This window comes from Centruroides vittatus, unplaced genomic scaffold, assembly GCF_030686945.1.
Source record: "Centruroides vittatus isolate TY-2023 unplaced genomic scaffold, ASM3068694v2 contig_440, whole genome shotgun sequence".
NCBI lineage: Eukaryota > Metazoa > Arthropoda > Arachnida > Scorpiones > Buthidae > Centruroides > Centruroides vittatus.
Genome location: NW_027122240.1, coordinates 32471 through 50143, shown reverse-complemented (window position 1 = coordinate 50143; position 17673 = coordinate 32471). Strand labels below are relative to the sequence as shown.

At 31.9% G+C, this 17673-nt stretch overlaps 2 protein-coding genes across 2 annotated transcripts; one reads left to right on the top strand and one right to left on the bottom strand.

Moving 5' to 3' along the window:
- Positions 1-679: 679 nt before the first annotated feature.
- On the top strand, positions 680-1330 carry LOC136977120 (uncharacterized). Its single transcript, XM_067272559.1, has one exon. The coding sequence runs from the start codon at positions 680-682 to the stop codon at positions 1328-1330; it is 651 nt and encodes a 216-aa protein (XP_067128660.1).
- An 806-nt stretch (positions 1331-2136) lies between these two features.
- LOC136977119 (myb/SANT-like DNA-binding domain-containing protein 1) lies at positions 2137-3515 on the bottom strand. Its single transcript, XM_067272558.1, has 3 exons — positions 3268-3515; positions 2863-3029; positions 2137-2402 (listed from the first exon to the last, which is right to left on the bottom strand). The coding sequence occupies exons 1-3, from the start codon at positions 3513-3515 to the stop codon at positions 2137-2139; spliced, it is 681 nt and encodes a 226-aa protein (XP_067128659.1).
- Between the last annotated feature and the right edge of the window lie 14158 nt (positions 3516-17673).

The following is a 17673-nucleotide window of genomic DNA, read 5'->3' as shown; positions in this document are numbered from 1 at the left end:
CTTATACCTTATTCACACTGTACATTTTAAGCGGGATTAAGACTTAAGCAGAATTAAGTTAAGTCGCATTGTCGAAAACAAGATTAACTTCTTGTTCACACTAGGTAATAAAAGCGAATTATTCGCTTAGCCCTCAAGTGGGTGTACTCAATATTACATTTTAAATGAAATCAAACTTTTGCTTATTTTTTATAAATCATCATAAGTTAATTTATACTTAGTAATTTAAAATATAAATAACTTATTTAAAATACATAAGACATTAGTTAGGAATTATTAACATTTATTATCAGTGATGTCATTATCGTTGTCGTTGGCAGCACGATTCTCTCAACGTTATCACTTTAGTGACAGAATTGTTATGATAATGGATTCTCGACAGAAAGTTATATTTTTATTATTATTTAAACTGCTTGTATTGAAGCAGCGTATACATGTTAACAGAGAAGAGTATTGTTTGACACGAACAAAAGCATTGAAATGGCGACGACAAGCAAAAGAAAAGGCGTGTGCTGTAGCCATGATTTGCTCTACGCTTCTTAGTGAACGAATTTGGAAGATCCCAAGAAATCAGAAATGGTGAATAGAGTGTGTTCCTGCAATGGACGAAGTAAGTTAGCGTGAAAACTTTAGAGTTTCTAGAAAAACGTTTAATTTCTTATGTGCTGCATTGCCGGAAATGAAAAGAAATAACACTCACTTGAGACGATGTATTTCTACAGAAAAGAGAATAGCAATTGCTCTATATACATTGGCATCATCGTCTGAATATAGCACTATTTCACATCTATTTGGTGTGGGAAAATCCACCGTTTGTAAAATTGTCATAGACTTCTGCAATGCAGTTATAAATAATTTAATGTCTACTGCTATTCAGTTTCCACAGACTAAAAATGAAATTGACTTAAAAATTCGTGATTTTTACGAGATTTGGAATTTTCCACAATGCTTTGGATCAATTGATGGAACACACATTCCTATTTCACCACCAAAAAAAGACTGCATTGACTATTACAACTATAAAGGATGGTATTCTGTGGTCCTCCTTGCTGTTTCGGATGCCAAATATATGTTTACATATATAAATGTAGGATCTCCTGGAAGAAATAATGATGCACATATTTTTAAAAATTCTAACTCTCTTTTGACATGCCTACAAAATATAAACTTCTTAGAATTAGTGGAAAGAATTGGTGGAGAAGTTGTGCCACCTTCAATTATTGGTGACTCTGCTTTTCCTTTACAGCCAACCTTAGTGAAACCATTTCCAAGTAAAACAGAGGATGAAATGGAAAAAACATTCAATTTTAGATTGTCTAGAGCTCGATGAGTAGTAGAAAATGCCTTTGGAAGATTAAAAGCAAGATTTCGAAGACTTTCTAAACGAATGGATAATAGGATTGATATATCAAAACGAATAATTAAAACTTGTTGTATATTACATAATTTGTGTGAGAAGAGGGATGATCCAATAGAGAAAACATGGCTTAATGAAATAAATCAGTCTGATAGTTCATCAGAGAGAATTTGTGTTATAGGGATAAACAACACCAAAGCTATTTCAATTAGAAATGCTATTGCAAGAAATTTTAGGGATGAAGATTAAGATTATAAGATTTTAAATTAAGTTCTCAAAACAAGATTTATTACAGGATAATACTCAGAAGTTCACTAGAATATAGTTGTACTTTAAATTTTGACATTGCTAATAGTTAGAATTTTATAATTATTTAATATCTGTTTGTTCTATTAATTAATGTTTATATGAACAGTCCTCATAATTTGAGTGTTAAACTCCTTGTAACTGCTGTTAATTAAACAAGCTCTTGAAAATCAGGACTGTTATAAAATATTATATACTCTAACATTAAGCTGAAATAAATTACTTTTGACTGAAAATTTGTCCAGTGTTTGTAGTTTTATTCATTTATAAAGTCAGGAAAATAAATATTTATATAGTTAATACAATTATTGTTTTTACTTTTAATTTCATTAATTATTATTTATAGATTTTAATACAGATTCAAGTTTTAATGTCTTTATAACTGCAGTCCTCCCGCAATCATCAAAGATGTATTTTCAATTGAGGAAAATAAATGATCACATACAATAAAAATGATTTTTATTTCAAATTAATTAAGACATTTTTATTATGGATAATAATTCTTTTTCCAATTCTATACTTTCTCTCTGTAGTTGCAGTCCTTCCTCTGCAATTTTTATTGATTTCTTTTCCAATTCCTCAGAAACAGCATTACTACGTTTAATTTCGCTTATTAACTCATTTATTTGTCGTTCCAGTGGCCGTTTCTTTCTCTTCGACCTTGTCACCCTTATTTCGGGTTCAAGCGCTTCTGGTACCGGTATATCATCTATTAATTCATTGGAATTTTCGTTGTTATCTAAAAGATACAAGCACAATTATTTAACAATATACACTAATTTATTTAAATACACACAATAAAGGATGTAAATTATATGAAAACATTAATTTATTAGAGTAAATGATTACATGTTTAGTAACAACCACAAGAAAAATCACCAGGACTTAAATGCTTAATTATACAAAATATATGTAAAATGGAGTTTGTGAACACGCTTAAATATTTTACAATGTCTATCCAAACAAATGTATTCTGACAACTTTTGAACTTAACTGGTATTCCATAATTCTTGCAGTTATAGATACCAAATGGTAATAAAGGTACACATGTACACTTTTAATAATAAATTTCAGAATGTTGTGTTATATTTAAAAGTGATCAAGTATTATGAAAAGTTAAGTTATAATAATAAATATTTTTGATGGTTAAGTAATAGACCTTGATATAGGCTAATTGGATACATATAATGATAGTTTACCTGTATCAAATTCAAGTGATAGTAAACATTGTATCATACTGCCACAACTCTCTTTCATTAACGATACATTCTGGGCTGGCTGATGACCTATAATTAAATTAACTACCTGGAAATATTGCCAGGTAGATGGGCTGCCTCCCGAATGCCCAATCTTCGTTACTTCTTCTCTAGTTAAAATAAAAAGAAAATTTCATTGTTTCAAGTAGGAAGGATTAATTTTTTTAAAATTTAATAATAGTTATTAATTTGATGTTTACATCATTTACGATTATCGTACGAGTAACAAAAAATAGGATTTTCCTCATTTACTATCAACGTTCGAAATATAACTGTTTAAAAAATTTTTATTTAAATAATAAATGATAATTAATTTAACGATGACGTATTTTCACAATCTTAACTTACCTGTATTTAGCAGTTAAATTTTTAATTTTCGTCCTTACTTCGGACCACGTTCTGGCTCTAGACGTTGGCCGCTGAAGACGAATTTCTGCCGCCATTGCTTCGTATATACTTTTATTTCGTTTTGCTCGACGTAAATCGTCGATCTTTTCCCGCCATATTTCAATTAAAATTGCTATTTCCTCCTCCGACCAATTTTCTGAACGTTTTTTCTCGCTTTGTTCGAACATTTGTACATCTGCTTCCGCCATTATTTTTGAACTTGTGGCGGACCTCGTGGAAAGCTTGAAGCGACTTAAGCGTCTTTGAGAAAGCGATTTAAGCTGAGCCGGTTGTTGGTAGTTAAAGCGGTTTAACGTTAAGTCAGTTCCGTTCATATTTCATACCTTAAGCTGGCTTAGTCATTTAAGCTGGCTTAAAATGTACAGTGTGAATAGGGTATTAAGTGTAGTTGTTGTCTGTATGCTGTCATGTTTGTTTCGAGTTTTGTGATGGTGTAGTAAGTACGGATGATTAACTCGTTTATTTCTACTGTCCATTTCATCCGTTGGCATGGTTTTCCAGCCTTTCTGGTCTGTGGATGCATTGCCACAGAAACACCAAGGCTAAGTTGGTTCCTCACATCTGTTGAGGGTATTGTAGTAGCCATGCTTGGGCCAGTGCTTCTTTCACAACCAGTAATTAAAGGAGACTGTGGCATATTTTTCAAACGTGAGCCTCTGCCTAACCCACGAACGCGGACCTTGTTAACTTGGGCGATGACCAAGCCAGTATCATATTTAGATCTGGTTACTATCATGATAAATATCTCCAGAGAATGTGGGTGTGGTCAATCTTAGCTTCATTTTTCCCCATGAATCTTACTGGTATGGGTGCCCCTACTAGGAGCTTGTGCTCTAGCCTGCATCGCTCTATGGATCAGTAAAATTACTGGGCTCTGCTGCCACGACCAAATGGTGACCACGAAAGAGTTATTATTATGTTGGATTAAGTGAGATATACTCGGTTAACATCGGTGGCTGTGTACTAGGCCAGACCAAAGTCAAGGCATAGTAACCAAAACAGAAATTAAAAAAGTGTATGTGTGTGTGTCTGTATTCAGAAACTTTCTCATAATTTGCCATGTACAGTAGAGACTCGAAAATCGAAACCCCGGTAATCGGCACGATTTTCAGTCGGACTGTGTCGTGCTGAATCGAACGTTTTTGATACTAAATTTACTTCTATAGTATAATTTTCATGTTTTTATATTCTTCAATATATTTACTTTGTTTGTACAAAATGCAGAAATAATTTTTTACGATACGATAGCCTCAATTATTATTATAAAAATTTTCGTTAAGCTTAAAATCAACGAAAATTCAACACGAAGCGACACACAATGGAGAAAAATTTGAACATCGGACAGGTTAATATATTTTCTCGTACATAAACCGTAATCACAACAGATTTCTAATTTGAACAACTCCAGTCCCCAATTGATTCCGATTTTCAGTTCACTACTGTATTCAATATAGTGGCCTTCTGTAGTGTGATGTATGTGTTTCTATTCAATTGTAATGTGCCCAGGCTTTTGTGTACTGTGTGTGGTATAACAACTGTAAAAAAGAGAACAACAGGTGCAATAAGCAACCTATCCATCCTCCACAAATGCTTTATTTCCTAGGCGAGTTCTGTGTACTTGCTAATTTTTTCAGTTCATGCCTTTTGTATATTGTGAGTGTTTGGAATGGATATGTCTATAATATATGTAATTTTATTGTGTTTGTCAATAAGTGTGATGTCTGGTCTGTTGTGGTAAATTGTTTTATCTGTGATTATGGCTCTGTCGTAGTACATTTTGTGCGTGTTGTTTTCCAATACTGTCTGTGGAATGTATTTGTAGTATCGTTCGTGGATATCTACTAATTTGTGTTTCTTTGCAAGCTTTTGGTGTATTATATTTGCCACTTGATTATGTCTGTGTAGATAATCTGTGTGTGCCAAGAGCTTGCAACTAGAGGTAATGTGTTGTATAGTTTCTGGCATGATGTGACATTTTCTGCATGTGTTATTTGTGAGTGTTGCATCTTTGAGTATGTGTTTTCTGTAGTTTTTAGTATTTATGACCTGATCCTGTATGGCGATCATAAATCCTTCTGGCATTCCCAAAGAGGCATCCCCGAGCTAACCAGCTGTTTGACGCAGTTTTGTCAACAAAATCCTGGGCCAGATCATAAAGATGCCTGCCATGGAGTGCCTTTCGAACCCACGATTGCTTAATGGTGTCTATGCTTTTTATATGTTGTGTTGTGTCCATATGATGTGAATGTAAGTTTAATGGTGTGTTATTCGAGTCTGCTAGAGTTACTGCTTTATGTAATTGTGATGTTTCTTGTTTTTTGTAGAAAAACTCTCGCAGTGACTGTATTTGTTTGTAGTGAAGGTTAACTATGTCAATCAGGCCACGTCTGCCATCTTTACGTGGAAGGGTTAATCTTTCTGTGGCAGATTTAGAATGATGTTGTTTATGCTTAGTAAGTGTTGTTCTTGTTTTCCTTTGGAGTTGCTCGAGATCTGTGTGAGTCCAATGTATAACTCCAAAACAATATGTAAGTACTGAAATGACATATGTGTTTATTGCTTTAACTGTATGTTTTGCATTTAACTGTGTTCTGAGAATAGCATTTAACTTACTTTGGTATTCTTTAATTAATCTTTGCTTTATTTGTGTATGTTCTGTTAGTTTGGCCTGTTGGAATCCTAAATACTTGTTGAACTCGCCTTCTTCCATGGATTCAATAATGTCTCCATTTCCAAGCGCAAAATCTTTTTTCTTCAGGATTCCTTTTTGTATGTGAAATGTTTTGCACTTATCTAGGCCAAATTCCATTTGTATATGTCTTGGTGTATAAATGTGTGATTTGTAGGAGTTGACAAAGTTGTTTTTGAGTAGATGCATAAAGTTTTATGTCATCCATGTACATGAGATGTGACATTGTAAATTGTGTTGTTTTTTCATGTCTGATGTTTTAACCATATTACGTATTGTTTGACATGTTGGATAATTGGCTCAGGGCTAAGCAGAACCAGAGAGGACTCAAGGAATCGCCTTGAACAATTCCTCGCCTAATAAAAATTTGCTTTGTTTGTATGGAAGTGTTACTAACCCTGACATGTAGTGTTGTTCTCCAGTGCTGCATAGTGTTTTCAAAGAATGCAATGAGTGATGGATGAATTTTGTACATGTGTAAAATATGTAGCAGCCAACTGTGTTAAACACTGTCGAATGCTTTTCTGTAATCTATATATGCCATGTGTATGTTTCTGTGTCGTTTGTGTGCTTGCCGTAGAATGACTGAATCTATGAGTAACTGTTCTTTGCATCCCCTGTGGTTTCTACGACAACCTTTTTGTTGTTCTGTTAGAATGTCGTGTTCTTCAACATGTTTGTATATTTTGTTTGCAATACAGGATGTCAATAATTTGTAGAGTGTTAGAAGACATGTAATTAGTCTGTATTGTGTGGGGTCTGTGGTATTCTTGTTTTTATGTTTCATGGAGGTGATGCCCTGAGTAAAAAAATTTTGCATGTCCTGTGGATTGATGATAATGTGTGTTAGGTGTTTAGCTAGTTCCTGGTGCAGTGATGTAAACTTTTTGTACCAGAAATTGTGAATGTTGTCTACACCAGGTGTCTTCCAGTTGTGTGTTCTGTTAACAGTGTATTGGAAATCGTGTATGTTTATTTTAGCACAGGGCATAGTTGGTATGTTGTGCAAGTTTCTGTTCTCCTCCTCGATCCAGCCTGCATCAGCATTATGCGTGACAGCACTGGACCAAAGAGAAGACCAATATGTTGTGAGTTCTTCTTCTGTTGGTGTGCCACTGTGCTGTGTATCAGTGTTTGCTTTGTTATTAATTTGTCTGTAAAAGAGTTTTTCATTGTTTGTAAATAATTTATTTTGTTGTTTTCGTAGTGTACATGTTTTGTATCGTTTGAGTCTACGTGCTTTGGCAGCAAGTTTTTTTTTAGTGTATCAATGTATTCTGTAATGTATGTGTTTGGATGTTCATGTTTTGTGTGTGTTTTTATTTTCTTGAAAATGTTTTTGAGCTGTTTCCTTAATTTGGGTGTTATGTTGTTTTTAGTGTATTGTGTCAGCCTGCCTAATTGCTGTCTAATGTCATTTATTTGTGTTTCTATTCTTTCTCTGCCAGGCAGGTTTGTGATAGAATTGTGTTTTCTGTGTATTTGTCTGTGATTGTGCTTTCAGTCTATGGTGTGTCACTACTGTGACTGCCCCATCATAAACTAATGTATGAATGTCTGAGAGTGTAGAAATTGAATGAATATAGTGTGGTAGTAAGTGAGTGTTTACATAATTTACTGTTTTTCTTACTTTTTTGTGCGAGATCTGTGCCTGTATATTTAGTGAGTGTTTCCTGAAATATAAGAGAGAGCTTATAAACTAAATCCATGTCTACATTATCAGTGGTAGATGACGAAGTGTCTGTAGTATCATTAGTGGTAATTGTTGTATGTGTGTTTATATGAATGTTTGTTGCTGGATTATCCTGACAGGTTACATGATTTTCATTAATGTTAGATGTTTCTCTCTGTTAATATATTTGATCAGCAACCTGTTGTTTGACAAGTTCAAGTGTTGTTTGTGAAATAAGGTTGTTGTGTATAATTGTTATTTTTTGATCAACAACCCTTTGTTTGGTGGCAGTGAGATGAGGATACTGTTGTGTGAATCTAAGTTGTAGTTGTTGTCTGAATGCTGTCATGTTTGTTTCGAGTTTTGTGATGGTGTAGTAAGTACAAATGATAAACTCGTTCATTTCTACTGTCCATTTCATCCGTTGGCGTGGTTTTCCAGCCTTTGTAATCTGAGGATGCATTGCCACAGAAACACCAAGGCTAGGTTGGTTTCTCATATCTGTTGAGGTCATTGCAGTAGCCATGCTTGGGTCAGTGCTGCTTTTGCCACCGGTAACCAAGGGAGACTGTGGCCTATTTTCCGAACGGAAGCCTCTGCCTAACCCACGAACGCGGAGTTTGTTAACCCGGGCGACGTCCGAGCCGGTATCACACTTTAATCTGGTTATTACCATAATATATATTTCCAGGAAATGTGGGTGTGGTCAATCTTAGTGTCATTTCTCCCCATAGATCTTACTGGCATGGGTGTCCCTAGCAGGAGCTTTTGCTCCAGCCTGCATTACCCTATGGATCAGTAAAATTACAGGGCTCTCCCACCACGACCAGGTGGTGACCATGGGAGAGTTATTATTATTATTATTTTCATCATCAATCCATCTCGATCATATTATAAGATTTATTTTGAAAAAAGAGAGGCGATGCCTTCTGCATAATAAGTGTTTCCCCTTGTACAACGATTAAGAACATACCAAATAAAAAAACATAGAAAAAATAAAATTATAACAATGATAATCCTATTTTGTACTACTTGTGTAGTCGTATCTAATTATTGGTCAATGCTATCATAATTTTCTATCTTGCACTATCTTCTTCAATTCAATTATAGACAATTGATTGTCTTTTTTAATTGAGAGGAGCCACCGAGGTCTTGGTTGGCCTCGCTCTCATTCGCTGTTAACCATTTTCAGTACCACCCCCTCTTAAGTTCTTATTATATGATCATCGAACAATTTCTCTTTGGTGATCTGGGATTTTATGAGATTTTTCGGTTGAACTCTATCTAAGACAGTTTTGTTTGTAATCCTCACTGTACTTTGAATGCGCAAAAGCCGGTTCCAACACTACATTCATTCCTTCATTAACATTTATTAATGTACTAGCGGGTGGGCTCGGCGTTGCTCTGGCAAAATTAACGATAGTGAAGATTAAGATTATTACTTTATATTCAACCTTACCTGTTTTTACAGAATGCAAGAATTGGGATCTTCTGTTTCCAGACTAATTAGAGAATTGTCAGATAAGTCTAAAAATATGTTCGATTTCCCGCAAAAACAAAAAAAATTTGCATCTGTGTCTTGCACGTCGCTTTCTCTTAACAATTGCATTGTTACGTAACACTTTTATTGCTGACAATTGCATTGTTACGTAACACTTTTATTGTTGATAATTCCATTGTTACGTAACACTTCCATTGTTGATGAAAGTGTTAGGCCTTATTCCTGTCCCTCTGGAAAGAAATTTCGAAAAATCTCTTTTTAGTGCTGTACCCTAACTATGACGTACCCTAACTGTGTACCAAATTTCAACTTTCAACTCCTAACAGTTTGGGCTTAGCGCTGATTATTATTATCATTATTATTGTTATTGTTATCAACTCGTTTCGATTATATATATAGATAATACATGGATTACCCGATCTCGTTATGCATAATGAGGCAGAGACCAGAGGTAAAAGTTCAATTAATGTTTCCAACACCACAGTTCGGAATCGTCTATCTTCCTTCTGTCCTCTTACTTTAGAGTTCATGTTTTTAGCCATATATGGCCATAATAAAGATAATCGCGTTAACTAATCTGCATTTAATTTAAAGGCAAATGTCTTTGCTCTTCGAAAAGCTGTTTATGCTGATCATATAGGTTTGTTCAAAGACTACGTGTCTTCTGATTTCAGGACTGCAATCGCAATTACAGTCGATTTTAAACCCGAGGAATATAAAATCTTTTACTACCTCAATTTCTCCATTGTTGATTACTATTTTGACATTTGCATTCTTTGCAGTTGTGATTATTTTGGTCACAATGTTTTGAAAAAGTGGGAAAATGTCAGAACAACGGTCATCCAAATGCCATCTAAACCAGAATGAAATTAATAGGCTTGGGGATCTCTACAATTACAATGCTATTAATTACTTCTGAAAAATGCTGAAGAAGAGAGAAAAGCAATCGAAATTACACAGATTATTTAACCCCCACAAACGGAAAAAAACATGACCAATAAAAATGCAAGACTGTATATATGTATTTTTATTATTACATATAAATAAACTTAGAAAGAAAGTGTATATTTTTTTATATTTTGGATTTTCCAGAATAAATTAATCAAATTCCTATGAAACCTGTAGTAAATCGATAATCAGTTAACGAACAATGCGGATAGCGAACAAAGTCTTGGAACGAATTATGCTCGTTAATTTTTCTCTTGTTTTGGTACTATTCCTAGACTCTGGTCCGGCATAGTACACAGTTACCGGTGTCAACCGAGTATAACTCACGAAAGTGAACATAATTATAATAAACGCAAAGCCCAAACGGTTAGGAATTGGAAGTTTAAATTTGGTACACAGTTGTAGTACGTACTGAAAATGCACACTAAAAAGCAATTTGAAATTTTCCCCACTGATAGGCTATATAACTATAAATGTTATTATACGTAAGAGTTTATCACACCAAATGACCAATCTAACACGTTTTAAACAATCTTTTTTCTTTACTGTATAAATTAAAAAATTTTTTTAAATGTGTGATAAACTCTTATGTAAGATAACTTTTCTAAATACTAATATAATATAATAAAAGGGTTAGAAGTACAAAATATTCTGATAATCTTAATCTTTGTTGTTGTTATTTTTGCCCGAGCAACGCCGTACTCATCTGCTACTAAATACATAAAAATATCTTTTCAATAAAAAACTCTATATCTATAAAACTTTAATAAAAAATCTATTTATTAAGTATGATATTATTAAGCGTGGAAGTTAATTTTTAAATCTTTTTCAAATAAAGACGTTTGCTATTGGTCAGTGCAACTTGTGCTCAGTAATTGAGTAGTAGAAATCTTCGGATGTAATCTGTATGAGCTCATAGGATCAAATGACATTGTGCAAACTAGTGTTAAAATTAAAAAAACTAATTTTTTATCAATAGAATTGCCAGAATGGAACTGCCGGATTGTATTTAAAATTCCTGCATATCATTCTCGGAAATCTGAAATTAAACTCAACCTAATTAATATTTAATAGTTGTTTATGAAGTACGCTATGAAAACACCCAATCAATAATAACCTTTCCTACGAAGTCGCTGATATTATGGCTTGGCCAAACTATAATCATAAAATGATCTCTTTCATTGCCCAAAAAAGCAGAGTTTAACAAAAAAACAAAGACGTAAACAGTGAGTTGATCTTCAGGTAGGAAATTCTAAACACATAACAGTGATAGTGATAAAAATTTATTCTGATGGGATTTTTCGAATAATTTTAATGATAAAACGATTCCGTTTACAAGTGAAACCTTAATTTTAGGAACTATTCAAGGCAAATTAATTCTTCGTATTTAGAACTTTTTCGAATTCGCGTGAAATAGGTTTCCGGATTATTATATAATTTATCACAAAATATCTATTCAGTAGATTTTCCGTGCTTAAGTTTCTGAGTTATTTAGCGTTCGTTATTGACAAGTATTAATATTTGATAACCTCAATTACAATAATATTAGTAATTAAATGTTGTCATTCTAGAATAATTTCTAAATTAATATTGTAGTACAGTACAGAGTTATTTATCCGAACCCCGGTTATCCGAACGCTTTCCAGTCGGACTGTGTCGTGCTGAATCGAACGTTTTTGATACTAGATTTACTTCTAAAGTATAATTTTTATGTGTTTATATTCTTCAATGTATTTATTTTGTTTGTACGAAATAAAAAAATAATTTTTAACGATACATTAGCCTCGATGATTATAAAAATTTATGTTAGGCTTAACATCGGCGAAAATTCAACACGAAGCGATACGCAACGGAGAGAACTTTGAACATCGGACAGGTTAAAATATTTTTTCGTACATAATCGGTTATCCGAATAACCCCAGTTTCCAATTGATTCGGATAAACGACTCTCTACTGTAGTTAAATTTCAAAACAATAAATTTGAAACTGTTTTTTACCTGTATCCTCTTCAATGAAACAAAACGTCTGCAACAAAATTCATTGCTTGAAGAAATAGACTAAGAATGCTGTTGAAAATGTACACGGAATAAATCATTGTGACGAATACAATTTTGGCATTTAATTCTCCTCCATTTAAAAAAATCGCGACAAATGACAGAAGAGTAAATAATTTTGATATAGGATAAGACAGTATGTACGATATTCCGCTTATATATAAGAACATTCGAATTTTTTTCATTTTTTTTTAAAATATAAACAATTAAACAATATTAGTTGTAGAACTCTGAAAATAATTATTTAAAGATTAACACATTAGCATATAAAAATTATATTAAAATCTGTTTAAACCGGAATCGGATGTTACCGAATATTTTTATGCAGTGTTATAGTTTATGTTTGAATAGATTTTTTTAACAGAAACGTGCTTCTGAAAATACTTCTTTATTTCTTGAGGCGTTTGTCTTATTCAGATTCCGTTTTAGACAGGTTTTACTGCATTTAATTGCACTTACAGTCTAATGTTTTTTATTAATGCTGAATACGGTAATTCCCAGGTGTACATTTTAATTAATCTCATATCAGCAATCATCTCGTTCAACAGATTCAACCTTTCGTCTGCCAAAATAGCTGCTTGTAATCTATTATGTAATTAAATTTAAAAACATATAATTTTCAAAAATTGTATAAAACTAAATACTGAACGTATAGATTATATTTAAAGATTATCTTATATTAATAGTTTGACCTCGATTTAGTATGCATTGAATATTACAAAAGGAGCGTTTATGCTACTTGAATTTTTTTTTTTTTAAATATTATTTCGATCTTAGAGCTTATTTTACATATTTACATTTCATACAAGTGAAAGCTTTAGCATTTTTATTTTTTAATATAATTTCTAAGAATTATGTTCTACGTTTTAAATTGTCACTTACAAGGCAAAAACCAATAGTGCCGATTTGAACGGAACTTGTTGAGCTCGTAGAGTTAAGCACAAACAGTTTTTTCTCTAAATAAGAAGATTTACTTTTCTAACCATTTCAAAAAAGTGGGTCTGAAAATTGAGTGTTCAGCGTAAAGAAGTTGGAAGTTTCGTGTTCAGGAGTGGCCGTAGCCAAGTAAAAAGCAACCTTCTGGAGCTAGTAGATGTAGGTTCGAACATAGCGAATTTATTTTAATTTATTTATGTGTGACATTATTCTATTATTATCTGGCATAATTAACATTCTTATTACTATTATTATTCTTTGTATTTATAACTTATAAACAAGAAATTAAAAATCGTGATGTCATTTGTTGCTTAGGGAAAACAAGCTTCTCTAGATTTTAAGCTTAATCTTGTTAACTAAAACTTTCTGTTTGTTTGAAGCGTAACAAATATGTGCGTGTAAGGATGTTGTTCATAATATTAACAATTAAATGTACAAAACGATGCGACTAAGCTACGCCATTCTCATACCACTTGTCTTTTTCGTCTATTTTTTGCACTAAGGTTCGAGGTTTATTCGCTTCTAAGAACATCTCCTTGTTAGCAATAGCAATAACTTTTGAATAATTTTTTAATGAATAATTTTTAGTAACACATTTCATCACAATGTTTATACAGTATTCCACAGGTTCTGTCATGTGAAAAATTTTGTTTTAGTCAACTGAAAAAGGTGAAAATGAAAAAACTCATCCCAAAAATCGTCGATAAAAAATCTTTTCTCCGGAAACACTGGGTTGCATTGCGAAAATTTCCGTCTTTTTCTCAACGTCACATTTTACTTTTCTGCCCGAACGTGCTACGTGACGCCATGAAATCGCTAGGTGTGTGGTGCACAGGACTTCCATTGTACGAAAATTCGAGATTTTGCTGTTTTTCCCGAAGTATTATTTGTGATTTCAATTTCACGCTAAATGTCGAATGAAACCAACTGGGGTTTTCATAGTATCGTGCTATTGCCAGTATTGTATTTTTATCGTCACTCTAATAATAATATCACCAAGTGGCTATTTTGGCGCTATGCAGCGCGAACCGTGCTCATTATATCATTTTACAAGTCTGAAATATTAGTAAAAAAGTAACACTAAACAACTAAATATGTTTTAATATAGACAACAATCATTGTAATGTATGTAAAAAACGGACAGTTTAATTGCCGTTTAAAATTTCTATAAAATTTGTCTATGTTACAAAGTCCTAATTTATGTTCTTTTATCCTGGTAATTACCCTCAGCAAAAAAACTAAAAATTTACCAACACTTTATTTGCTGAAAAAAATTTTAATCCCTCACGAACGTTTTTCAACATTAAAACAAAATTTATATACAAATTTTGAAAAGTATTATGAAATGAAATTAAATAAACGCATCGCGAAAACTAACAATTGTAACTAAATGAACAAATATGGAAAAATAAATAATTTAATCACAATAATGAAAAGAAAAGAGTTTAATCTCGTTTACAAAAACCATGAGTTGTTATGTTATTAGTTATTATACTTTAATTTCTTATTTAAACGTTAACAAGTCTTGATCATCTAGCGTTTAAGCATTTATCTACTACTGTATCTGCAAAATTTCTATGTGTCGCAGATATATTCCTTCTTATGGTCAAACTGATGTTTTTCATACGATATTGTATAGAATCTTCTATAGATATAGTATATATTATAAAATATAGATATAGATAGTATATATAGTATATTCTATAGAATAATTTTATAAATAGTATAAAATTATTCTATAATTTTCTTACTAATTTTGTACAATCTTGCCTGTCTATCCTTTTTTTATTTTGTATTCGTTGTTACATAAAAGGATGTATATCGTAAGTGATCTCTTAAACCGGTGTGAGTTAACTTACATAGGTTGGAGAAGAATATCCGTAGTTCAATCGTATATGATATTATACTGTATAAAAAATATGTTAATGAAGTTTTAAAAAATTAAATAAACGGCCACGGTATTCAATAATTTTTCAGCATGGTCAATGTCATTCCGCATATGTGAAATTCATGGTCTATAATAATTCTTGTGATGCTCGAGATCAGTATGCTTAACCTCAGCCATATTACCATTTTCAATATCTGGTAATATTGCATGGATGTCAATTAATATATAATATTTATCAATTTTAAATATCTCATTAATTAATGACTATTAGATAAAAAATGATTATTTTTATTTTATTTACAGAGACTTTATAATTATATAATTTAAAGTAATAATTACCTCAATTTTGAATATACCTTACTCAAAGCAAATTGTATAGGAACGAAGAGAAATATTATCAAGAATCCCATTAAAATAGTCCATCCATAATATTGCCACAACATCAGTATCGAAACAATGACGAAGAAAGGCGATGTAAATAAATGTGCAACGGAGAAAACTTTCTGAAATGAATGAAATAATTTGATTAAAAGTAATAAAAATTTTAGTGTAATTATTCTGAAGATCATAAAGTAAATCACAAACATATGAGGTATGCAATAACTAGTTTTATTTTTTAAATAGAAATTAATATTTCTGGCACCGACAGTACTATTACCAAACTGTTGCATAATATTGAAAATAGCTAATTACCAGTTTTTACATTTTCAAAAACTTCTGTAAGTTATAAGTATTATTTGTAAGTTATAAGTTATAAGTATTATTTGTAAGTTATAAGTTATAAGTATTTTTTTGTATCAGCGCTTTCTTTTATTTTTCGTACGTTTATTTCCACTGTTTTATCAGTGTAAAGATTATAGTGTGTATGAATACCTCTGTCACGAAAAGTATCGAAAATATTTAAATAAAAAGCAAGATTTAAATTTAACATCAAAATTTATTTCGTTTTTCAAAGTAATTTTTTCCCACTGCAATAAACATATGAAAACGTTTTTTCTAATTCTTGAAGCAGACTGTAAAGTCGTTTTATCGAAAAATCCTTTCCGTACTTGCAGCAAATCTTTTTGTGGCATTAATAGCCTAAAACGCTTACGAATTACAAAGAAAATAACATATGCACAATTGTACAAAACGAGTGTTTTTCGATCAGCCAATAATTGAACAGAATGAACCGTTTAATAGATAAAGAAAGTTGCTAGAATTTTTTTTTTTTCACATTTGCTTTGATGGGTAGTTTTTATTTGAAGGCTTTTCGCAAGCTTCCTTTCTAGTATTTTATTATGTTTTGTTTGAAGTTAAAATGGAAAATTTGATCAATGCCTTTGAAGAAATAAATTTCACCAAAAGTAATAAACCGTATTAGTAGAAATCTATTGGGGTACTTTCTAGACGCAATTTCGAAATGCCACAATATTATTTTTGCGCATATCAGACAAAGTACACTGGAAGCCTTTTTTAGCAACAGCCAATAATGTTATATCTATGTACCACATGGACAGAGACTTCATGCCTTCGTGATTCTGATATTGCAAATCAGTTTTTTGAATTTTGATACGACTCACTCATTACTTGTAATAAAACAATGCATATTCTGATTTATTGTGTGCTGTAAGTTTTCATTATTATACATAAAACAGATTTATCAATATAATATTCTTATAGCATTTTTACTGATAATTTACTTACAGTTAAATAGTAATTTTTCAGCACTTTGTGTATTGCTTGAGAAGTTTCTAGAATCATTCGGTCAAGAGATATTTTTGATATTACAGCACTGTATTAAATATCTTTATAAGTTTTACTTGGCGCTAGGAATCTGAACATAGAAGCCAGTCTCTCACAGGCCATGAAATTTTTTATGCTGTGTCTTCTTTTTGTATTTCTGGTGTAATTAACAATAGTAATTTCAAAAAGTGTTCATATCCATTTGTAAATAATTTCGCCAATTTTCAAATTTATGATGTAATTCGCGAAGAAAATTCACACTATCGAACCTTCCACTCATCTCAGCTATTTTCTATACCACTATGAGTGATAAACAACTTTTTTGTTCTTAATTTTATTAGACAATGCAACTGTGTTTAAAAATTTGTCATTTATGGTTATAATGAAACTGAATCAAAGATGAAAACAAAAAGACGTATATTGGATGAAAATGAGTTTTCGTTCAGTTATATCTGGCATTTTATTTGATTATGTAAAACGTCCATTAACACATTATGTGTAGACCAGGCATAACTGATTCCATGACACACATGAGAACTGTGGTTAATTAGTGTCACAGTGTGAGAATATTAAAATTAATACAAATACGTTTTCCCACTGAATTAAACAAACTTTTTTTTAGTTCTTCGTACGGATTAATGCATTGCCGATTATATGAACTATTATACCACCAGATCCATATACTTGTAAGAGAGATGAGAAAATAGTCGAAATATGCAATGATTTTAGCACACTAATGTTTCTACAATTGCGTTTTCTATTTTTTTATTTGCAATTTTTTGTTTGGTGACAGTGAGGGAAGGATATTGTTATGTGAATCCATGGTGAAGTGGTTGTCTCTACGCGGTCATGTTTGATTAGTCTTGTGATAACGTAGTAAGTACAGGTGATATACTCGTTCACTTCTATTGTCCGTTTCATGTGTTGGCGTAT